A 23,488-nucleotide genomic window follows, 5' to 3' on the forward strand; every position below is an offset into this window, starting at 1 on the left:
AAGTGTTCTGTTGTTGGTTTTCCTTTTCTCTTTCAAACTTTTAAAATAAACGACAGGAAACGTGACATGATTTCTCTTTTTATCTATACAACTGTCTTTCGTCATCAGAAATAAAAACTGTCAGCAAGCAGATGTGAGCGAAAAAACGCAGGAAAGATTAGAGAGATAGAGAGATAGAGAGAGAGAGAGAGAGAGAGAGAGAGAGAGGGAGGGAGAGAGGGAAATGTGGGAGATCGAATGAGAGAGGGAGAGAGAGAGAGAGAAATGGTGAAAGAGTGCAACAGGAGGAAGAGTTAGATACAAAGTAGGAGGAAATGAGTGTAAGTGAGATGAAGAGACAGAAGAGAGGAAACTGCATGTGTAGGCGTGTATGTGTGCGTGCGTGCGTGTGTGTATGTGTGCGTGTGTGTGTGTGTGTGTGTGTGGACACGTGCTCGTGAATGTGTGTGTGTGATGGACTGTTCAACTGCAACACTTGGTCTTCCATCCTGTGACTCCGCCTCCGGAGCTGATGTCGACGTTTTCACTGTTGGGCTCTTTTACAGGTGTCTGGAACGAACGAACAAACGAACACACACACACACACACACACACACACACACACACACACACACACACAAATCAATATAAACACACGTCAAGGGTGTCATCAGATATCTCTTTCAAAAAAAACACAATCACACGTGCACACGCACCTTTCTGAGGATGTCTTCTGCTAACGTGAGGAAGGCCTTCTCGATGTTGATGTTGGCTTTCGCACTCGTCTCAAAGAAACGGATTCCATGTTCCCTGGCAATCTGAACACACAGAGAGGAGACAAATAAACTTAAGTGTGTGTGTGTGTGTGTAGGACGGGTGAGATTTCACATGCCACACAATCACACACACACACACACCATTCGGTGATATATGGATTACAACACTGATACACTGATACGTGTTTACAAGCAAGTTTGTGTTGCACAACAAGCATACTTCAAAACAGAGATGCAGAACAGCCTAAGCTAACTTATCTCTCACACACTCACACTCTCACACACTCTCACACACTCTCACACACTCTCACACACTCTCACACACTCTCACACACTCTCACACACTCTCACACACTCTCACACACTCTCACACACTCTCACACACTCTCACACACACACGTTTCACCCATGTTCACACTAGCAATCATTGAAGCGTCAGACAGTCAGACTCAGGCTGTCTCATGTCCCCTTTTTTCTCTTCTTTCTTTCAGTTTGTACGAGTGAGAATGTCTTTACGCCGTGTGTGTGTGTGTGTGTGTGTGTTTTGTCCTGTGTGCAGTGGCATGTGAAACAATGCGCTTTGTTCGGCTGTTGACTACTCGCAGATGCGGCGTGGCGCGCGACTGCTTCCGAAATGAGGAGTCGTTTATAAATATTGAATAAATATTAATAAATACTTCCAGCCGAAAACAGAACGCTGTTTGGTTTAGCTGAAGTCGGCAATGCAGTGGTGTTCTGTGCGTTTTAGAGCCGTTGCGTATGATAAAAGTTATGAATGTGAACGTGAAAGGAGAGGCAGCAGAGGTAGAAATGTTCCTGTAGTCTTATTCATGTCGAGTGGAAAAGGAGGGGGATGAGAAATTTTTCGTCATCGTCACGGCCACAAAAAAAAGGATGAAAACCTTTGGAGTAAGGAACTTAAACCAGTTTTAAAAAAAAAAAAAAAAAGGGGGGGGGGGGGGGGGGGGGGGGGGTAGACAGTAATGGACAAACACATTTTGGTCTGTATTTTCAAAAAAGTTGATGGTGAAGTAATCTAAACTATATTTATATATATATAGTAATATAAAAATATATTTATAAATCCAGAAGCTGTAGGCAAAGGAAAAGCTAATTTTCTTTCCAACCTTATTTACCTTAAAGGCTAAAGATGATCAAGATCATCTCTAAACGAAAGTCACTTTACACATTTTTTTTTTTTTCCCCCCAACCAGGCAGATTTTAGTTCAGCGCTCGGTGTGACCCTAGCCTCAGGCAGCTCACCTGTTCTCCCTTGGCCTTTGGTACGACCCGTTTGTCCTCCATATCACACTTGTTGCCTAGCAGCATTCTCTCCACATCCTCGTTGGCATGCTGAAACACACACACACACACACACACACACACACACACACACACACACAAACTTTATGTGAGGAAACAAGAAAAATAAGGGCGCTCTCACGCTTGATAAAATGTGTTTGGGTGTTTTTCAGTTCCACTGCATTAGTTTTTAAATTAAATAAAACCAGTGTTTGATGATGGACCGCATTTACAAAGACTGGAGAGTTTCACAACGCCATTAGGCGACACCGTCTGTTAGTGAAATGGTTTTATAAACCAAAAAAAACATTAAACCCTGGCGAGCTGACAAAAAAAAAAAAAAAAAAAAAAAAAAAAATCTTGTTCTCAGCGCGGCAATTACGCCTGAATGTTTAACTGACAGGAAATGAACATCACACACTAAGAAAATACAAAAAAAAAAAATTTGTTAATAATCAGCTCCATTTAGAGGCCTATTCCAGGAAAATCTGAGGTTTCTGTGTGTAGAGAGAGCCTGAAAGTGGTTCAGTCTACACACACACACACACACACACACACACACACACACACAATTGGAAGAGGAAAGCAATTTTACCGAACATCTAATGGACTCTCATTACTGGTGGCGCGTGTTCTGGTCTTTTTTTTTTTTTTTACAGCTTGAGTATGAGAGAGCTGGGTTTGGTCTCACAAGTACTCCATACTGGACTCTGTATTTATAGTACATTATATATTGTATAAGTCATGGACAAAACAACAGCTGCCTGAAATTGTTACTGCAACCAGCTGAAATAAAATTTTACTGAAATGTGAAATGAAATGTTACTGAAACCAATCACCTAAAATGTCATGACAGCCAATCAGAGCATAGTTCCTGCCTGAAGTCTTGCTGTAACCAATCAGAGTGTAGCTCCTGCATGAAATGTCATGACAGCCAATCAGAATGTAGTTCCTGCCTGAAATGTCACTGTAACCAGTAGGAGAGTAGTTTCTGACTGAAACATCCTGATAGCCAATCGGCGCACAGTTTCTAACCTTGTAACCAATCAGAACGTGGTCCAACAAGAGTGTAGCTCCTGCCCACAATATCACTGTACCCAATCAGGAAGTGGTGTAATAGGAGCATAGTTCCTGCTTGAAATGTCACTGGAACCAATCGGAAAGTAGTTCCTGCTCGAAAAATAACCCTGTAGGCTGAGCACAAATCCCACCCAGCCCACCACCTCGACCAATCAGAGCGCAGCTCCTGACTAAAACGCACCTGAGACAAACCTTCGGTACTGAATACCGATCACGGCTCCATTTCCAGGAGGATTAAAGTAAAATGCGTTTGAAGAAGAACAGTCCGGCATTTATGCGCTTATTCTGTCGTCGCTATCTGCTCACAATTTCCTGTCTTCATTTTACTCACTCAGGGGAAGTGATGACGAAGACGCGCCACTTTTAGTGATGTGGATTTTCACCTCGCTATAAATGGGCCATACGGAGCTGTTCAAAGCGTGTAGCACATTAGAGACGCACCTCGTCGATGTTCCTGAGCCACTTGCTGATGTTCTCGAAGCTCTTGGCGTTGCTGATGTCGTAGACGAGCATGATGCCCATGGCTCCTCTGTAGTAGGAGGTGGTGATGGTGTGGAACCGCTCCTGACCTGCCGTGTCCCTAAACACACACACACACACACACACACACACACAATTAATTACACTACTAACCAATGCAATTACTAATTAGACTTTAATATAACAATAATCTCTCTTAGGTTCACAACACGGAGTTAACGTGACATTAGATTTCTTTGCCAAAATGCAAGTGACATTCATCTGCGCTGCCAGATCCATTTCCTGGCAATGTGACTAGAATGACAACTTCTTTTGCAATTTTCTTCTCCTGGCTCTTCCCCAACCACACACACACACACACACACACACACACACACACACACACACACACAGTGCTCTCAGCAAAACTGAGATAATATTAGCTGCAAAGCGAATCCGGATGGCTGACGAGATGAGCATCTCCGTTCACCCATTTACAAACGCGAGTATAAAGATGTAACGTAGCTAGCCATGTACACTGTCAGGTTTTGCTATGTTAGATAGCTAATTAACCGTAACCATGGTAACAACCACAGCAATCCATGAACACAAAACGAGCGTCAATCGAGACAGCAGGAAACGTTATTTCTGCGTCAGAAATGACGGCTGACAGAGTGACGGCTGCGTCTGCGATATTATTCAAACTCTTTACTGCCACCACGGTGCTGCTGAATTCTCGAATCTGATTGGTTAGGAGGCGTTGATTAATTGTCTATAACGTGCAGCGTTGACAACAGCGCGGGTTTATATTAATTCGCCCCGTTCTAATACGTTATCGTTTCTATAGTATCATCTCGTTCACGATAAATAAACAAACTGGAAAAAAAACCGTGAGTAATTGTTGATATGGTGAAGGAGATGTTTATTTAATATTTGTGGAAGGAGTCTCCAGTGTCAGTGGTAAAGGTGTAAATAAGTTTTCGGACGTCTTCAGGACAGAGGAGTTTATGCTTTGCGGTTTCTCCGTAACATAAAAAGCTGCGTATTTTTTGTCTTATCGATTTCGAAAGAAAAAAAAAAAAAAACAGAGGCTGGTGCGGGAACGACTGTTTATAGCTTCTATATCGTAAAGGATAACAGGAAATAACTTGTCTTGCAGAACGTAACTATAAACGGATAAAATACGTCTTTCTTTACTGGCACGTTGCTGTGGTATAAGAAGAACAAAACACTTCGGAACATGGTGTTATAGGAAAACAATCAGCCAGTAACTCCACTCCAACACCGTTGATTATTTTCCTATAACAGCACGACATCGAGCGGTTTATTTCTTACTTATTACATTCCTTTTTCCAAGAACGTCACTCATACTTCGTTCAAACCTTAACTGTAAGGTGGTAATAGCTAGCTATGTCATTTTTGCCACTCTGGCATATCGAACTAGCTGGAAGCTACCCAGGAAACCATGGCAACCGTCAGTGAAGTAAAAATATGACCACAGTGGGACAGGGTTAATGTCCAAATTTCATCTGTTCAGCGAGTAAAGTCCATGTTTACTCTTAAGACTTCGGGTAGATAATACACAAGTACGTGATTTGAGACGCAGCCGCTCCTCCTCTCTCTCTCTCTCTCTCTCTCTCTCTCTCTCTCACACACACACACACACACACACACACACACACAATTATCACTCACCATATCTGTAGCTTTATCTTCTTTCCTTGCAGTTCGACTGTTTTGATCTTAAAATCGATTCCTGGGGAGGAAGAAAAGGAAGAACGGGATTAAGTCAGTTCATCATTACCGATAAGGACAGCTATAAAATGACGCGTGTTTTACAGAATTGAAAAAAGGTTTTCAGCTCTACGTGATTTGCTAATTAGACATTTGATATACGCGAAGAAATCAGCAGAACATTTGTAGTAACTGTAGATACACAGATCACAACTGCGCAGCTCACGGTGTTTACACAAAACAGATCAATAGTAATAATAGCGGTGTAGTAATACGCGTTTTACAAAGAGACAGAGTACGACAAAAAGAAACGACGAAATTAAATGAAAAATACATATTTTTTTAAGTTTATACTTTTTAATCAAATCCACAAATAGATTGCTTAATCTACGAAAAGCGGCTTGACCATTAAACACTTCAGGACATGCTGTTACAGGAAAACAATCATCAGCGGGGGGTTTGTGTGATGAAGCGAAGTTGATCGTTTTCCTATAACAGCACGAAGCAGAGCGTTTTATTCCTTACGTAATCAAATCATCAGGTATTTATTGTAATAAAAGTGTTTATTATTTACATGGGTGTTATAACACACATTTCAGCTCCGCTCCATTTTGTTAGCTGATGAAAGTCAGGCCAAAAGGACAAGGAAAAAAATAAAAGAGAAAAAAAAAAAAAAAAAAAGAACTGGTACACTCGTTAGCCATGACAGTAACTTCTGCCGGGATCATTTCACTTTTTTTTCCCACCCAATACATGGCGAGAAGACCAAAGTGATCTAGTACAAATATCTGTAGGAAATATTCAGAAAAATATGAACACTCTGTGATAATCAACATGGCAGTTACGAAATTAAAAATAAAAAATGTTGTCTGGTGTAACACTCGCGAGACGGATCTGGCGTTCCACGGGAGAGAAACGAGCACGTTGGAGCGTTTAAAGAGGAAACGTCTCGGCATGAGAGACACCGGAAGCAGGAAGTTAGCGCGCTTAAACGCTCGTCTAGCTCCTGGTCCCGTCTTGTGTTTATCGTAATGCTAAGGAATGCCAAGAGTGAAGCTTGTGGATATTAATAAATAAATAAATAAATAAATAAATAAATGTTAAAGGAATAGTTTATCCAAAAATAAAAGCTCTGTACGTCATTAACAGAATCTTTTTCTCTTTTCAAATGAAGCCCCGTAATGTTTCAGGATTTTAGTTAAGAAACGTTTTTTATTTTCAAACCTGTGTGTTTTGTTTTTGTCTGTAATGCAGCTGAGATTAATTTATTTTTTATTTTCTACTTAAGGGAACAAAAAGATTAAAACAACGGTGAGAGTTTGCATTTGAAGGAGGTTGGCCTGTTCAGCTGCGTTCAGTTCATTAAAAGACGTTTTCAAAAGATGGAAGAATTTCCTTGTTATTTATTAGTCAGAATAAACTTAACACAATCTTTTAACTCATTGCAGAAGTTGAATAATCGATTAAAACCTACTAATTAATCACTGAATTAATTGCTGATTAATCATTCTAATAATCATTAGTTAAAAAATAATCATTAGTTGCAGCCCTAGTGAGTGTGAGTGTGTGTGTGTGCGTGTGCGTGTGCGTGTGTGTGTGTGTGTGCGTGTGCGTGTGTGTGTGTGTGTGTGCGAACCCCTGCTGACGGGGCAGTATGGAAACTGTGTGTGGCACAGACTGGCACTCGCTGGCATCGGCTCCAGCAGAACCGTCTCAATCTGTCCTTCTGCTGGGGGTTTAACGGCTCACACACACACACACACACACACACACACACACACACACACACACACACACACACACACAGTGCTGTAGCTCACAGTGACATCATTCAGAAATAAATAGAGGGAGACTGAAATGGATGGAAAAAGAAACAAAGACCAAAGGTGAGATGGTCTGAAACAAAGAGAGACAGTTTGGTGACAAAGAGAGAGGGATAGAGAGAGAGAGAGAGAGAGAGAGAGAGAGAGAGAGAGGGAGGGAGGGAGAGAGAAAGACAGACACAGACAGCAACAGAGAGAAACTGAGGAAGAGAGAGAGAGAGAGAGACAATAATAGAAAGACAGACAATGAGACAGAAAGGCAGTGTGAGAGAAAGAGATAAACAGAGACAGACAGAGAGGCTGCAAGAGAGAGAGAGAGAGAGAGAGAGAGAGAGAGAGAGAGAGAGAGAGAGAGAGAGACGGAGAAAGATGTGTGTGTAAGATGGACAGACAGTAAATGATAGAAAGCAGACAAACGAGAAAGACAGCCTGTCTTTATTAGAAACAGACACACACTGAGCCTCACTGCAAATTCTGCAGCACATGAATTCCCAAATCCACTCCATCACTGATTCACACACTGTAAATCCACTCCGTCACACACTCGTCTACACTAAACTTGGGATGACGGGAGACGACGGTATCGGGAATCGCTGACAGACACCTCACAAATTCGTTCTCCATAAATTGTTACCACAATAGTACAGAAAGTCTTTGTGTGCTGTAGCATTACAGTTTCCCTTCACTGGAACTAAGAGGCTGAAACCTGTTCCAGCATGACAATGCCCCTGTGCACAAAGCGAGCTCCATGAAGACATGGTGTGTGAAGGTTGGAGTGGAAGAACTCGAGTGTCCTGCACAGAGCCCTGACCTCAACCCCACTGAACACCTTCGGGATGAACTGGAACACCGACTGAACCCCAGACCTCCTCACCAACATCAGCGCCTGATCTCACTAATGCTCTTGTAGCTGAATGAACACAAATCCCCACAGCCACGCTCCAACATCTAGTGGAAAACCTTCCCAGAAGAGTCTCTGTCCTTGTTTCATTACTACTATTATTATTATTATTAATAATAATTGTCACTGGATTCACTTTCTAATAGAACTGCGTACCGGTCGGCGCTGCACTGGGACTTACTGCACCCATTGTCTATCCCAGTAGTCACTGTACTGTCTTGCACTGTCTGCACTTGTGCACTTTATGTATAATTTATGTAGTCCTTTGTAGTTCTGTGCGGTTCTGTGTTTGTCTCATGTAGCGCCTTGGTCCTGGAGAAACGTCGTTTCGTTTCACTGTGTACTAACTAGCTGTATATGGTTGAAATGACAGTAAACTCCACCTGACTTGACTTGACTTGTGGTAGTAGTAGCAGTTCTAATTATCTGGCTGCCTTTCAAAATCCTCTAGTTGTGATATTACCAAGTTATTCATTCATTTATAGAATTTATATTCATTTCAATACCTGATCTGTCTGCCCTACCCATCATTATTATTATTATTATTATTATTGTTGTGTTTCTTCCTTTTTTATTCAGTCCTGTGTGGTGTGTATGTTCTGCTCTTTGTGTTCTGAGAGAGAGAGAGAGAGACCAACAGAGAGGCAGTCAGTCAAACTAACTGACAAGTGACAGGATAAATAAACAGACTGACAGACAGAGAGACAGCCAGAGGAGACAGAGGAGACAGACAGAGGAGACAGAGACAGACAGAGACAGACAGAGGAGACAGAGACAGACAGAGGAGACAGAGACAGACAGAGACAGCCAGAGGAGACAGAGACAGCCAGAGGAGACAGAGACAGCCAGAGGAGACAGAGACAGCCAGAGGAGACAGAGACAGCCAGAGGAGACAGAGACAGCCAGAGACAGCCAGAGGAGACATACAGAGACAGCCAGAGGAGACATACAGAGACAGCCAGAGGAGACAGAGACAGCCAGAGACAGCCAGAGACAGCCAGAGACAGCCAGAGACAGCCAGAGACAGCCAGAGGAGACAGAGACAGACAGAGGAGACAGAGACAGACAGAGGAGACAGAGGAGACAGCCAGAGGAGACAGAGGAGACAGCCAGAGGAGACATACAGAGACAGCCAGAGGAGACAGAGACAGCCAGAGGAGACAGAGACAGCCAGAGGAGACAGAGACAGACAAAGGAGACAGACAGAGGAGACAGAGACAGACAAAGGAGACAGACAGAGGAGACAGCCAGAGACAGAGGAGACAGACAGAGACAGCCAGAGGAGACATACAGAGACAGCCAGAGGAGACAGAGACAGACAGAGGAGACAGAGGAGACAGCCAGAGGAGACATACAGAGACAGCCAGAGGAGACATACAGAGACAGCCAGAGGAGACAGAGACAGACAGAGGAGACAGAGACAGCCAGAGGAGACAGAGACAGACAAAGGAGACAGACAGAGGAGACAGCCAGAGACAGAGAGAGGAGACAGACGGAGACAGACAAAGGAGACAGAGACAGACAGAGGAGACAGGCAGAGAGACAGACAGGGTAACTCGTCATTAATATCACAAACATATGACTACATGGTGCACACGTGTGCGTGTACGTGCACACACACACACACACACACACACTTGTCAGTCATTTTATAAACATGGTTGGATGTCTGAGTGCAGTGGGCTCACATACACTGTATGTTTTGGGGGGCGGAGCTTTGTGTAGCTGGGTGCAGATGTGGGCGAGCTCTATTAGTTTAAAAAAAAACAAAAAAAACATTCAAATCAGAAAATCCCACCCGTTTCATCCATTAGAGATCTATTTTCCCCCACAACTCTTACCTAATGCACCTTTAAATCCATGAAAATGGAAACCTAACATCCTTGCTTGTAAGGGAAACGTATCGTATTGAAACACCATCGTATCAAAATCATATAGAATCGCGTGTATCGTTACACTCGTACTGAACAGATAAACAGGCAGGAAGATAGACAGAGAGACAGACAGATCAACAGCACGACCAAATGACAGACTGACAGACTGACAACGAGCAAACAGAGCATCAGACATTGAAGGAAAAAGTCAAGAAAAATACAAAGAAAGAAAGAAAGAAAGAAAGAAAGAAAAGAGAAGGAAAAAAATCAAGCGGAAAGTGAAAAAAAGAAAGTAAGAAAAGTATCAGTTGGAGTCCATGCATCTGTCATTGCTCTAGTTTGAGCTCAGCATGTTAAACAGTTAGTGTGTGTGTGTGTGTGTGGTTATAAACACACTCAGTGTTCTCTCTCACACACACACACACACACACACACACACACACACACACACACACACACAAACACACAAACACACACGCACGCACATGGCAGTCCCGTTTCTAAGTCTTCTGATCTTCAGGCTGCACGCATTTGAACAGAATAAAAACGAATAAACAAACACTGGCTGTCGTTTTTAATCACCTCGGTGTGAAGAGTGGAAGAACCGGAGAGGAAGAACCGGAGAGGAAGAACCGGAGAGGAAGAACCGGAGAGGAAGAACCCAAGTGGAAGAACCCGAGAGGAAGAACCCGAGAGGAAGAACCCGAGAGGAAGAACCCGAGGGGAAGAACCCGAGGGTGCAGGTGGAACATAGACTCTATAACCTCAGTGAGAATGTTCTCAGGCTCAAGAACCTCACATTCAGAAACAAAACTCAAGAGGAAAGATCCTGTCTTACAATCATGTACTCATTCCTAATCCAAAAACCATCTCACACACACACACACACACACACACACAAACACACACACACACACACAGCTGCAGGTTGGGTGGGACCGGCTTTATTAGATGATATGCATTTCATTCAGCCAAAGAATGAGTCACTCTTACACAATACAAATCACACACACACACACACACACACACACACACACACACACACACACACACACAGTGGAAGGGACTTAAGGCCAGGATCCTGTGAGTGAGCGAGCGATTGAGTGAGAGAGAGAGAGAGAAGCAGAGAAGAGAGAAAAAAAGAGAGGCAGAGCCGCAAAGAGAGATTTAGAGAGAAAAGAGTGAAACGGAGAGACGTACAGAGACAGAGAGAGAAAGACAGAGAGCCTGAAAGAAAGAAAGAAAGATGTAGAAAGACAGGAAGAGAGACTGAGAGAAGACGAGAGTGAGACAGACAGAAATCATACATATATATATATATAAAATTTGTGTGTGTTTATATAAAGAGATATATAACGAGAGAGACAGAAAGAAAGAGATGGGGGAATGCTTGAATCTGATTGGTCGAAACGGTGTGCATTATTTTCATACAACAGCGCAGTCTGTCTTTTCTTATTCCTATGTATGTATGGTGTGTGTGAGAGAGAGAGAGAGAGAGAGAGAGAGAGAGAGAGAGGGAGAGAGAGGGAGAGAAATGTTTTTGCACTCAGTACAGTCACCATTCCAGTTTTTAAAGCATAATTAAATGATTTGCGCTTCTTTCATTTCGGGATCGTTTGAAAATTGCGGCTCGTCTCTGAAACACGCCGAAAGGTAAAATGTCAGTCGGGGGTTTTAGTATAAAGCTGAGAAGCAGGAGAGACGTTCACACACTGTATATATATATATATACAACTTCCCCAAATAAGTGCTCTTAAACTGTAACTCACTGCACACACACACACACACACACACACACACTCGTACGCTTTAACACTGCTTCATGCTTTTACTGCTCACATGAACAAACACACAAACACACACTCAAACAGTTCTACAAAACAAAACAGAATTGAAACTAACACGGTGACGCTACGAAAATTAAAATATTAAAGCTTGCTGTGTGTCATACTAGAGATCTTAATTTTTACAACACTGATTGTACTGTTACACACACACACACAAACACACACACACAAACACACACACAGACGCACACACCCCTAGTTTAACCTTTGTTAGTAGTCAAAGGACACAGCTTTCAGTCGGCTTCTCACATTCTCTCAACTTCAAAATAAACTCTACAGACGCCTCGCTTACAGCACAGAGCTGCCATTCTGCTCGTTTCCTGTTATACAGCACGAGCTCACACACTCACCCACACACACCCAAACCCACACACACTCACCCACACACACAAACACACACACCCAAACCCACACACACACACAAACACACACACACCCACACATGCACGCATACACTCACAAACACACACACACACACACAAACGCATACACTCACAAACACACACAGACACACACACACCCACACACACAAACACACACACCCAAACCCACACAGACACACAGACACACCCACACATGCACGCATACACTCACAAACACACACACACACAGACACAAACACACACACCAACACACACACCAACACACACACCAACACACACACCAACACACACACCAACACACAGACACAAACACCCACACAAACACACACACGCATACTCCCACAAACACACACACGCATACTCCCACAAACACACACACGCATACACCCACAAACACACACACGCATACACCCACAAACACACACACGCATACACCCACAAACACACACACGCATACACCCACAAACACACACACAAACACACACACGCATACACTCACAAACACACACACGCATACACCCACAAACACACACACGCATACACCCACAAACACACACACGCATACACCCACAAACACACACACAAACACACACACGCATACACCCACAAACAAACACACACACGCACACAAACACACACACGCATATACTCACAAACACACAAACACACACCAAACTTGCATAAAATGCCGAGAAAAGCAATAATGCTGCTCATAATCATCGGGCAAATCATCACGTTATAAGAGAAATAAACACTGCGCTGTGCTGTTATGGGAAAATAATCAACAACATGGTGGTGTGATGAAGCAGAGTCACTGTTACCACCCTGAAGTTGATTATTTCCCCATAACAGCACGCCCTGAAATGTTTTATTCCTCTTACACCGCAGCAATTTGTCAACGATTACAAAGTTTTATTTATTAATTTGCATGTTATTTTTTTTAATCCGATAATAGTGACATTTAATGACATGGAAAGTCACTGAAACAAGTTCCTGTTCTCACTTACTTTATAGCAGCTATAAACGTTTGTTCCGTCACTACGCTTTCTTTTTTTTTTTTTTTTTCGGGAATTTAATAAGAAAGAAAGAAAAAAAAAAAACACAACTTATCATGTTACCAAGAAACTTGAAAGCGTAAAATCTTGGAGCTTTAAAGCATAAAGTTGCAGCTTTACCTCTGACACTGGAGACTCCTTCCTTAAAACATTACATAAACGTCTTTTCTTGGAGAAAACGTCACGTTTTGTAATCTGTCTACAGAACTTAATCTATCAAACCTTACGTCCATGTCATACGTGACAAAATATGCCCCAAAGTGGGGTAAAACAGGACGACCGCAAGGGCTGATGGGTAAAAGGGCACCACTGAACTTCAGTGTGTGTGTGTGTGTGTGTGTGTGTGTGTTGAAATCCCTGTGATGTATGACGCATGCTTATTCGTCCTATAACTGCAACCAGAGCAACAGAATGTGCTGAGGATGAAACCGGAGCTGCTACGAAAAGGCCAGTGGAGCAGAGAGCAACACACACACACACACACACACACACACATACACACATACACACATACACACATACACACACACACACACAGCTTCATCACTAAAACATCTGCTCTCTTCAACCCCTAATTAGAAAAATGGTTCTAGTACCACACTGACCAAAACGAAACGAAAGTGTTGAATATGAACGTACGTTGTGCTAGAAACTGTGTTCATGTGTGTGTGTGTGTGTGTGTGTGTGTGTGTGTGTGTGTGTGAGTGAGTGTAAGCTGATCCCAGTGATGGAGGGAGTTTCCGGTGGGTATTTTAGGATGCTGAGCCATCGCAGCTGCATCAGCCACTCCAACCGGAGACAGAAAGAAAAGAGCCGAAAGACAGGAAACAGAAGTCCAAGACAAAAAACAAAAAAAAAAAACCAAAAACCTCACATTTCTCAGTTGCACCAAGCGATCTTGTGCGATATAAGTTTACACTGCTACGATATCCGCTAACGTTCATTCCGTATTTTGCGCAGGAGCTCCGCGACTTAACAAATCGGAGAACGGGAGCGCATCGTTATCCCTCAGAAATAGTACTGCGACTAACGAAATTGATGAAACTCATTAAAAATAAATTCAAAATAAATTAATCTCAGCTGCATTACAGACAAAAACAAAACACACAGGTTCGAAAATAAAAAACGTTTCTTAACTAAAATCCTGAAACATTACGGGGCTTCATTTGAAAAGAGAAAAAGATTCTGTTAATGACGTACAGAGCTTTTATTTTTGAATAAACTATTCCTTTAACGTTTATTTATTTATTTATTTATTTATTAATATCCACAAGCTTCACTCTTGGAATTCCTTAGCATTACGATAAACACAAGACGGGACCAGGAGCTAGACGAGCGTTTAAGCGCGCTAACTTCCTGCTTCCGGTGTCTCTCATGCCGAGACGTTTCCTCTTTAAACGCTCCAACGCGCTCGTTTCTCTCCCGTGGAACGCCAGATCCGTCTCGCGAGTGTTACACCAGACAACATTTTTTATTTTCAATTTCGTAAAGCTTTCACTTTGCTGTATCGACTCTGTCTGGACATTTTCACAGCGCTCCAATGGTCAAACCACGTCACTGCCGGACCTCACGTTAGGATCTACGAGATCGATCGACTATTTTACAACAAAAAAAGAAAAAAAAAAAAAGAAAAAAAAAAAGAAAAAAAAAAAAAGAAACAAATGATAGAAACAAATCTGAAATTCTCTGCGAAGGTATTTAAAATTTTCTCTGATAGTAACTGCTGCCTCCAATCTCACGCGATGCTCTCCGGGTAAAAGGCGAATTAAAATCCATCATTGCGTGCTCGACGTAGCTGATATTAGACACGTACATCGTTATCGTAAGGTCACTGTATTTATTATGAATGTTACGGAAATATTTCAGTCAAACACGGTCAAGTGAAACAGCTCTTTCAGGTTTTCGGCTGAAGGAAAGAAACGGATGAAGATTTTGACACAGAAAGCAAAAAGCGTTAACTCTTTTCAAATAACGTTAATAGTGAAGATAATTGCGACAAAAGTGATTAAAACGCTCTCCTTTGCACAGCAACGGCAGTGAAAATGTCGATCAGACTCCCAACAGGATTACATCAAAACGCGTCATTATTATTATTATTATTATTATTATTACTATTATTATTACTACTACACTCTTCTGTGCTGTCCTTAAACCTGAAATGGTGGAAATCCTCATCATATCTTGTCTTCAATTAAATCATTTATGCTGATGTTATAAAATAGAAAATAGTGAGCAAGGGGAGGAAAAAAAAAAAAAAGAAAGAATTTTGCACACACCAACCCAAATCTCACACACACACACACACACACACACACACACACACACACACACACACACGAGCAAACGCCGGCGTTCAGCGTGAACACAAAGCCGGGATGAGATCTAGTACAATTCCCGGGAAATGATCGGGAGGCTCGTGTGTGAACAGGGTGACTTCTCGTGCGCGTGTAAATTATTACACAGCGGATTCACAAACGTTAACACGGTGAAGCAACAGGAGGAACAAAGGAAAAGGAAAAAAAAAACAAGGAAGTCAGCGGAGAAGAACAGGATTTAGAAACGAGGAAATTCCTCATGTATATATTTTAAAAATGTATATTGCATCAACTCCATTGTAGGTGAGATGTTCTACTGCCGTGGTTCTCCAAGTAGAGTCCGTTAAAGGTGTGTTTACACACACACACACACACACACACACACACACACACACACACACACACACGTCTACCTTTAAACCCGTCCCGCTTCTCCGGGCCCGATCGCCAGACCAAATCAGACGCCGCTTTCGCTTCACGCGTGTAACGTCCAGATGTGACGCAGACCTGCTCTACGAGGAAGAAGCGAAAACTGTGGCTGTGTCTCAAATCACATCACACACACACCTGGGTATCTAGTACCAGAACCTTTGCAGGGGACTAGCCTCAAACCGAACGCTAAACGGAAACGATCGAGAAAACGGATCGAGCTGCTACGACACCGACGGCACTCGTAGCTGCAAAGGGGCGGGGCTTAAGCCTTCGCTAATCTGTGACACATAACTGCATCTATCTCTCTCTCACACACACCACAGTTCTGAATACTTCAAAGTGTTTTTTTTTTTTTGGTTTGAAAACAGAGACTGAATCCATAAATTAACAAAAAAGACGAATTAGGACAAAAGTAATGGCGCCCTATGCCAAGGGAAAAGAATTACGCCGACATAGCTGCGTTAGCGAGACACTTGAGCGCACCTTTTTGTGCCGTTTTGTGGGCGTGGCTAAACGTAAGCATGCCTTGGTGATTTATGTCTGACTGGCGCTTTATCGACGGGCGCACGAGAGAGGGGTGAAGAAAGTCAGCGTTGCTGTAACTTTTGTAAATCTGAAGCGTTCCGCGCTCGGAGCGACATCATCGGCGCACGGAATTGTGGGGCCGTGACGATCTTACGATCTCCGGTAAGCTCTTTATCCTGGTCTTATTTAGAGCCACGAATCCACCTTATCCATCCGGCAAGTTTCGGGGAGGTGGGAGGAAACCCGAAGAACCCTGAAGAAACCCATACAGACATAGAGAAATTTTTTAAAATTTTTTCCAAAATAATAAAACCCTAAAAAGTATCATCAAAGGAAGTGTCTGGAAAAAAAAAATTAATATATCGGTGAAGAGAATTGGAAACTTTATTGCGTTAAAATGCCCAAGGACTCTTCGAGGACAGCCGTTCGTATCCTTCCAGCCTTTATCTCAAAAGTGCAAGCGCTTCCCAAAGATGCCGTCCTTCCTGAATGGAGCGCAGTTTTCCGAAGTGGCCGCGGTGATAACGGCGAGCTCTGCGTTACGGAATTATAATTTGTGTCTCAGGAGCCAGGAATCTATAATCCTCGACTGTTTTCTTTTCCTTTTCATTTGGAATTGTACAGGGATAAAGAAAGAGTAGATGTTTCTAAAACAAAAAAAAAATCATACACAAAAATCATACACAAACTCACTATTACAGGCTTTAAACGCATGTGCGTGTGTGTGTGTGTGTGTGTGTGTGTGTGTTTTGTGGTATCATGCGCCAATGTACGATCGTAAAAGCTGAAGTTCTCGGGAGAACCGAAAATTCCACTTCCACCGGACGTTAAAAATCAGCAGGTCAGTGAAATAATAGCAGTGTTCTCTCACACACACACACTCACACACACACACTCTCACACACACACACTCTCACACACACACACTCTCACACACACACACACACACACTCTCACTCACACACACACACACTCTCACTCACACACACACACACTCTCACTCACACACACACTCACACACACACACTCACACACACACACACTCTCACACACACACACACTCTCACACACACACACTCTCACACACACACACTCTCACACACACACACTCTCACACACACACACACACACACTCTCACTCACACACACACACACTCTCACTCACACACACACACACTCTCACTCACACACACACTCACACACACACACTCACACACACACACACTCTCACACACACACACACTCTCACACACACACACTCTCACACACACACACTCTCACACACACACACTCTCACACACACACACTCTCACTCTCACACACACACTCTCTCACACACACACACTCTCACACACACACACTCTCACACACACACTCTCACACACACACTCTCACACACACACTCTCACACACACTCTCACACACACACACACACACACTCTCACACACACACACACTCTCACACACACACACTCTCACACTCTCACACACACACTCTCTCACACACACACTCTCTCACACACACACTCTCTCACACACACACTCTCTCTCACACACACACTCTCTCTCACACACACACACTCTCTCACACACACACTCTCACACACACACTCTCTCACACACACACTCTCTCACACACACACTCTCTCACACACACACTCTCTCACACACACACTCTCTCACACACACACTCTCTCACACACACACTCTCTCACACACACACTCTCTCACACACACTCTCACTCACACACACACACACACTCACACACACGTGTAATTTTGGCAAAAAAGCGAGTATTCCATGCGTGCAGAGCCTCGCTGATCAGGAACCAAGGGTTTATGGATTTACTGTCCACTTTAGGAAAATATTCCACTGAACGCCATAAACCACAGAGTCACATCTGGCGACCCAGAAACGTCGCTTCTGCAGGAAGTCTGTCGGAAAGGATTTTTTTTTTCCGTCGACGTGTTTGGAGGTCTGTGGACAACACAAAGTACTAGAAGTTTTGGCACCTGAAAAACGAGGGAGGGAAAAAAAACAAACAAACAAAAAAAAAACACTACGACTCGATTTATTTAACGTACAATTCACGTGTGTGTGTGTGTGTGTGTGTGTGTGTGTTCTTATTTTAAAATCTCAGACGTGCAAACGTCGCTGACGACAATTTTAACGACAAGCTGTCGACGAGATGGTTATGATTCGCCCGGATGTGCGAAAACACAACACTGAGGAAAGTGTAAAGTAAAGTGCGGAGTGACGCTACTTGATAATTAGCATCTCCTAGATTTTTTTTTTTACCAGTAGCTCCGCCCACTTGCTTTCTATTGGCTCACAAGATGGAAGGTTGCGAACGAACAGTTTAAAGTTCACGTAGATACCAGAAGCTACTACGAGAAACGTGCGTCCTTCACGTCTGACGTCTTTTCCCTGTGGATCACCGTAGCAACGGTGGAAAAAAAAAAATCATAAATGCTACGGATAAAACCTTAAACATTGTGGATGGAGGTCCGAGTTGAGGGGAAGTGAATTTGGGCGGGATTGGAAAACACTAACCGGGTTTCACATCACTTCTTAAAAGAAAAAAATTAGTTAAATTTGAACAATAACAACGTTCTACGCCTCGACATGGGTTCGCTAGCTGAACTAGCTGTGTTCTTGTTGTTACTGTTTTGTTTTTTTTTTGTTTTTTTTACGTATAGAGTTCGTTAACGTCTCGTGTGTGACATATGAACTCGTTAAGGAGCCAACGACTGAAGTGCATCGATGCAACAATCGCAAATCGTTTATTATCAGAAATATTATCAGAAAAAGAGCAAACAATTTATACTTTTAAACTGACGTTAATCAATAATTTAACAGATTAGCAAGGTGACTTATCCTTAACGCTGATATTTTAAAATAAATGAATAAATAAATAAATTAGCCCTTCTCTACGTCGTCATCGTTCGCAAATTAGCAGTGCTCCAGATTCTTAACGATGTCGGTCACGTAACATTTAGGCTACTAAATCGACTCGAAATGTAACGTATCGCTGCGGATTCAACAGTATCGAGTACGAACCTCAGAACTGATACTCGCTACAGGATCTACACACCCCGATTTTTTTTTTTTTTAAATCGCCATTACGTACATCATAACACGTAAAAACTTAAAAAGCAATATTAAAGTATCTAGATCATAAGCATGTACGATGTATCAAAAACAGCTGGTGAACGTGTGACGTGGTTTTCGGTGGCATGCGAGATTTATTCCCTGAAGAACTTCTTAGTAACGGTTCAGCGCGATTTAGCCCTCGCTTCATCTTCACCTAAAGAGAGCGATGCAGCGGCGCTTTAGTCCCTTGAGCTCCCTCATCTGTACACTCGGCTTCCAAAGCTTCAACTTTCACACTAATACAGCCGTCGACGTCATCGCCATCACCATCGCTCGCCATCTCGTGGATCGAGTCGTAGAGCTGCGTTGCATTCTGGGACTTCGAGTCGAAGCGTTCGCACCGACGTCTCCGCTGGATTTCTCGTCAACGTGACGGCGGAAAAACGGTGAGCGAGAAGAGAAGCGTTGTTTTTTTAAACGTCATCTGAGGTCACGGATATTTCTGCTTCCGTTAAATTACGCTATCGATGGCGACGAGGTCGCCTTGTGATGTCACCGTGGCGCACAAAATAACGAAAACGCACAAATAACTGACAAATCGGGACCAGGATCATGAAACGCAACAGAACTTTATCAGGCTGGACATTTCCTTTAAATAACCAGTTGAGATTTTTTGTGTTGTTGTTTTTGGATCATGTCAAAAAGACACACGCAGTAAACGTATCTTGAGCGCTCGATATCTACGATATCGATATCGCGGAGTACAATTCTGCGATATATTGCGCAACCCTAATGATTAGTGCAGTAACGGTAAAAGAAATTCGCTTCTCAAACCTTTTCCTGTCTTTCTTTTTCCCTCGTTTACGTCGGATTCCGCGTCTGTCTTCCGTTTTATCGTTATCTGACCGTTTTAGCATTAATTCGCGCTTCTTTCTTTTTTTAAAAATCTGTAAAGCCGGCTCGAGATTTGAGAAAGACTACATCAGTTAAACACATTATCATTAGTGTTATTATACAAAATTACAGTCGTACTGTTTGTGCCACTGATCTTTGTATCCCTTATATCATATTTTTATATTTCTTCCTTTTCCTATGTGAATAGAAATAAATTCTGATTTATGTAAATTCTATTTTTATATCACGGATAGTCTGGGGAGAAAAAAAAAGCATTTCAATAAACGTCGGACTGCGTACGGTTGTGTATGCGACCAATAAAATCTGAATTTGAAAACAGAGCTTTGGTGACGACGGGATTTCCCCAAACGCATTTTTTCATTTTTCCAAACCGGTTCCATTTCACGAGTGCGTAACGCTGCAAATTCGTCCCTCGACGCCAGCTGCCTCCGTAAAAATCTCCTGATTACCGTGCAGAACGAAAAAGATTTAAGCGATAAATCTGTCAGGCGTGTGGGAGGGTCGTGTGACGCCGCGCCCCAAAACGACTCCAAATAAGCCACAAAGTAAGTTATAAAGTTAGGGTTAGGGTTAGGGTTAGCGATGGACTCCGTTGTTTTGTGCGAGGACGCTCGAGGGCTTTTCTTCAAAACAAAAAGTCCTTAAAATAACTTTCGCACCGCTTTTGATCCAGAATTAAATTTACAGGACTTAAAGCACTGGGCGATTTTGCGTGAACTATTTCCCAGCACCGTTTAAAGGGCTGCATTCGCACCGACAGCGGGCACTAGGAAGTGACGTAAGCCGGTCGACAGCGACGTCATTTGTGCGCCGCGTTCAACAACGGAAACAAAGAACAACAACGTAAACAACCGGAGGATGGAGGACGCTGTGATCGGAGCTGTGTTTCTGTCGTGTCTCGCGTCCATCTATCGCTGTTCTCCATACTTGCGGAATAAGTTGACACTACAGTATGTTTACACAGCGTTTTAAATCATGGCGGGTGAGGGCGTTTTCGTACGCGTTTAGCCAATCAACGTCTACTTACGTCACAGATAGAACCAGTTGTGCTGGTTAGACCCTGCTCCGGAGTAGGAGCTCATTTGGTTCTCGAAAAAGGCAGTCGGTACTAAAATCACACCCAGTTCCGGAGGTGCGAAAACACCAAAAAGTGGGTAGTTCCACAATTAGTTCAGGTACTATGAAAAGGTTCCCGCACTGCGAAAGGCCCTAATGAGAGTGAGAGTACGCCCTTCGAGACTTCAACTCTTATTTATTAATTTATCTATCTAACTTCTTGAGCCCACCTCCATTCCAGCCTCATACTCCCAAAGCTCCGCCCTCTAGTTTCCCATCTATAAAATGACCAACAGAAAACCCACCCAAACATAAACACAAACATAAACAACCATTCCGGACCGGAAATCAGTTTCCTAAATGGGGTTTTTCTCATCCACGGAATACTTCTGACCCAAAGTCAGGGTTTAAAATGTTATATTTTATGATGTTCTATATATTTTACAGGTTGTCTGTACGAATAAAAGAAATGAAATAATCGAGAATATGACCTTTAAGTCAGAAAAACTGAACTACACAGACAGGAAGGGAAAGCTGATCCCATTCGACTCCATGCTCCCTACATAGGCGTACTACATAGTGTACAATAACACTAGATCTTACGCCCTACCTAGTGCACTAGGCAGCCATTTTGGCTCTATTTGGACTACGGCCATGAATAAAATCGCTTTCCGAGGCTAGCCCGGCTAAACTGAAATAGATGAAAGTGTGAAAGGTGTTTGTTGTCGTTGTTTTTTATTTTTTGATAAAGATTTCTCACCTATGGTGGAGATAAAGGTGGTGTTAAAGGCGTCGTCTGAGAAGCGGAACAACACGCAGGTTTTCCCCACACCGGAGTCTCCTATCAGGAGAAGCTTAAACAGCAGGTCGTACGTCTTCTTCGCCATGTTGTTGCTGTTTTAATAATGAATTAACACTACAGAGAGGAGAAAAGAGGATCCAGATAACAGCAACAACACCACCACACTGCTACTACAACAACAAATCAGACGGTTGTTGCTGCCGGGCAGCGAATTCTTGCTGGTTTAGCTTGAAGCTAAGCTAACGTTAGCTTAGCTTGGCTAGTTTTCTGTAGCGCGAGCTAAAAAGTCGCTGCTGTTTTTGTTGTTGTTTTTGTTTATAAACTGTGTGGTGGTGGTTTTTTTTGTGTGTGTCCGGATAGATCTTTGTCTTGAAACCCTAAAATAATCCACCTTTTTGTTCTTTTCTCCTTCTTTCCTTTCTCTTTCTCTCTCTCTCTGTCTCTCTCTCTCTCTTCTCCCACACAGTTCGGGACAAAATGGCTCCCTCTACGAAAAAAAAAAAAAAAAACAAATCCTTCAGTCTTTCTTCAAAACTAACGTTTCCAGCCGGGTTTTTATCACCATTACCGCGTCGTCATCTCACCCTCCCTCCTCCGGATGATTTGTCTCGATGTTAAATCGAGATGTGTGTTGAAATTTCTCCGTTGTTGTTGTTTTTTTTTTATTATTATTTATTTAATTTTATCTCAATTTCCGAGCAGAGACACAGACAGACGACCGCCGTCGCCTCCGAATGAAGCCACCGCGGCCGGCGACACACACCCTACATCTACAGTCCCCGCCCACAACCCACGCGTCCTCTGCTCTGATTGGCTGAGGCGGCAACATTTCAAAACATTCCCCCGAAGCTGATTGGACAGACGCGCTCCAACCGTCAAAGGAGGGCGGAACATGCGGAAACTGACTCTGACACTGACTCTGCGCTGCTTACGTCCTAAATGTTAACTGCGTGACCGGAGCGGACCGGAACGGCAGCATGTCACAGGGTTTAAAGGTGCAATAAGCGATTTTTTATTTTATTTTTTTTAAATAAATCATGGTTAGCATGCTTGCTTGCTTCGCTCTTCGTTCGATATTTGCCTCGGAGTCTGCATGGTCTCCTTGTGCTTAGGGGGTTTCCTGCTCCGGGTAATCC

The 23,488-nt window shown here is 43.0% G+C and overlaps 1 protein-coding gene across 1 annotated transcript; it reads right to left on the bottom strand.

Annotated features, from left to right (window-relative positions):
• Positions 1 to 65: 65 nt before the first annotated feature.
• On the bottom strand, positions 66 to 23,090 carry rab10 (RAB10, member RAS oncogene family). Its single transcript, XM_034302010.2, has 6 exons — positions 22,311 to 23,090; positions 5,292 to 5,352; positions 3,579 to 3,717; positions 2,019 to 2,108; positions 696 to 797; positions 66 to 549 (listed from the first exon to the last, which is right to left on the bottom strand). The coding sequence occupies exons 1-6, from the start codon at positions 22,435 to 22,437 to the stop codon at positions 463 to 465; spliced, it is 606 nt and encodes a 201-aa protein (XP_034157901.1). The 5' UTR covers positions 22,438 to 23,090; the 3' UTR covers positions 66 to 462.
• Positions 23,091 to 23,488: the final 398 nt, after the last annotated feature.

Source organism: Pangasianodon hypophthalmus, chromosome 30 (assembly GCF_027358585.1).
Source record: "Pangasianodon hypophthalmus isolate fPanHyp1 chromosome 30, fPanHyp1.pri, whole genome shotgun sequence".
Classification (NCBI taxonomy): Eukaryota; Metazoa; Chordata; class Actinopteri; order Siluriformes; family Pangasiidae; genus Pangasianodon; species Pangasianodon hypophthalmus.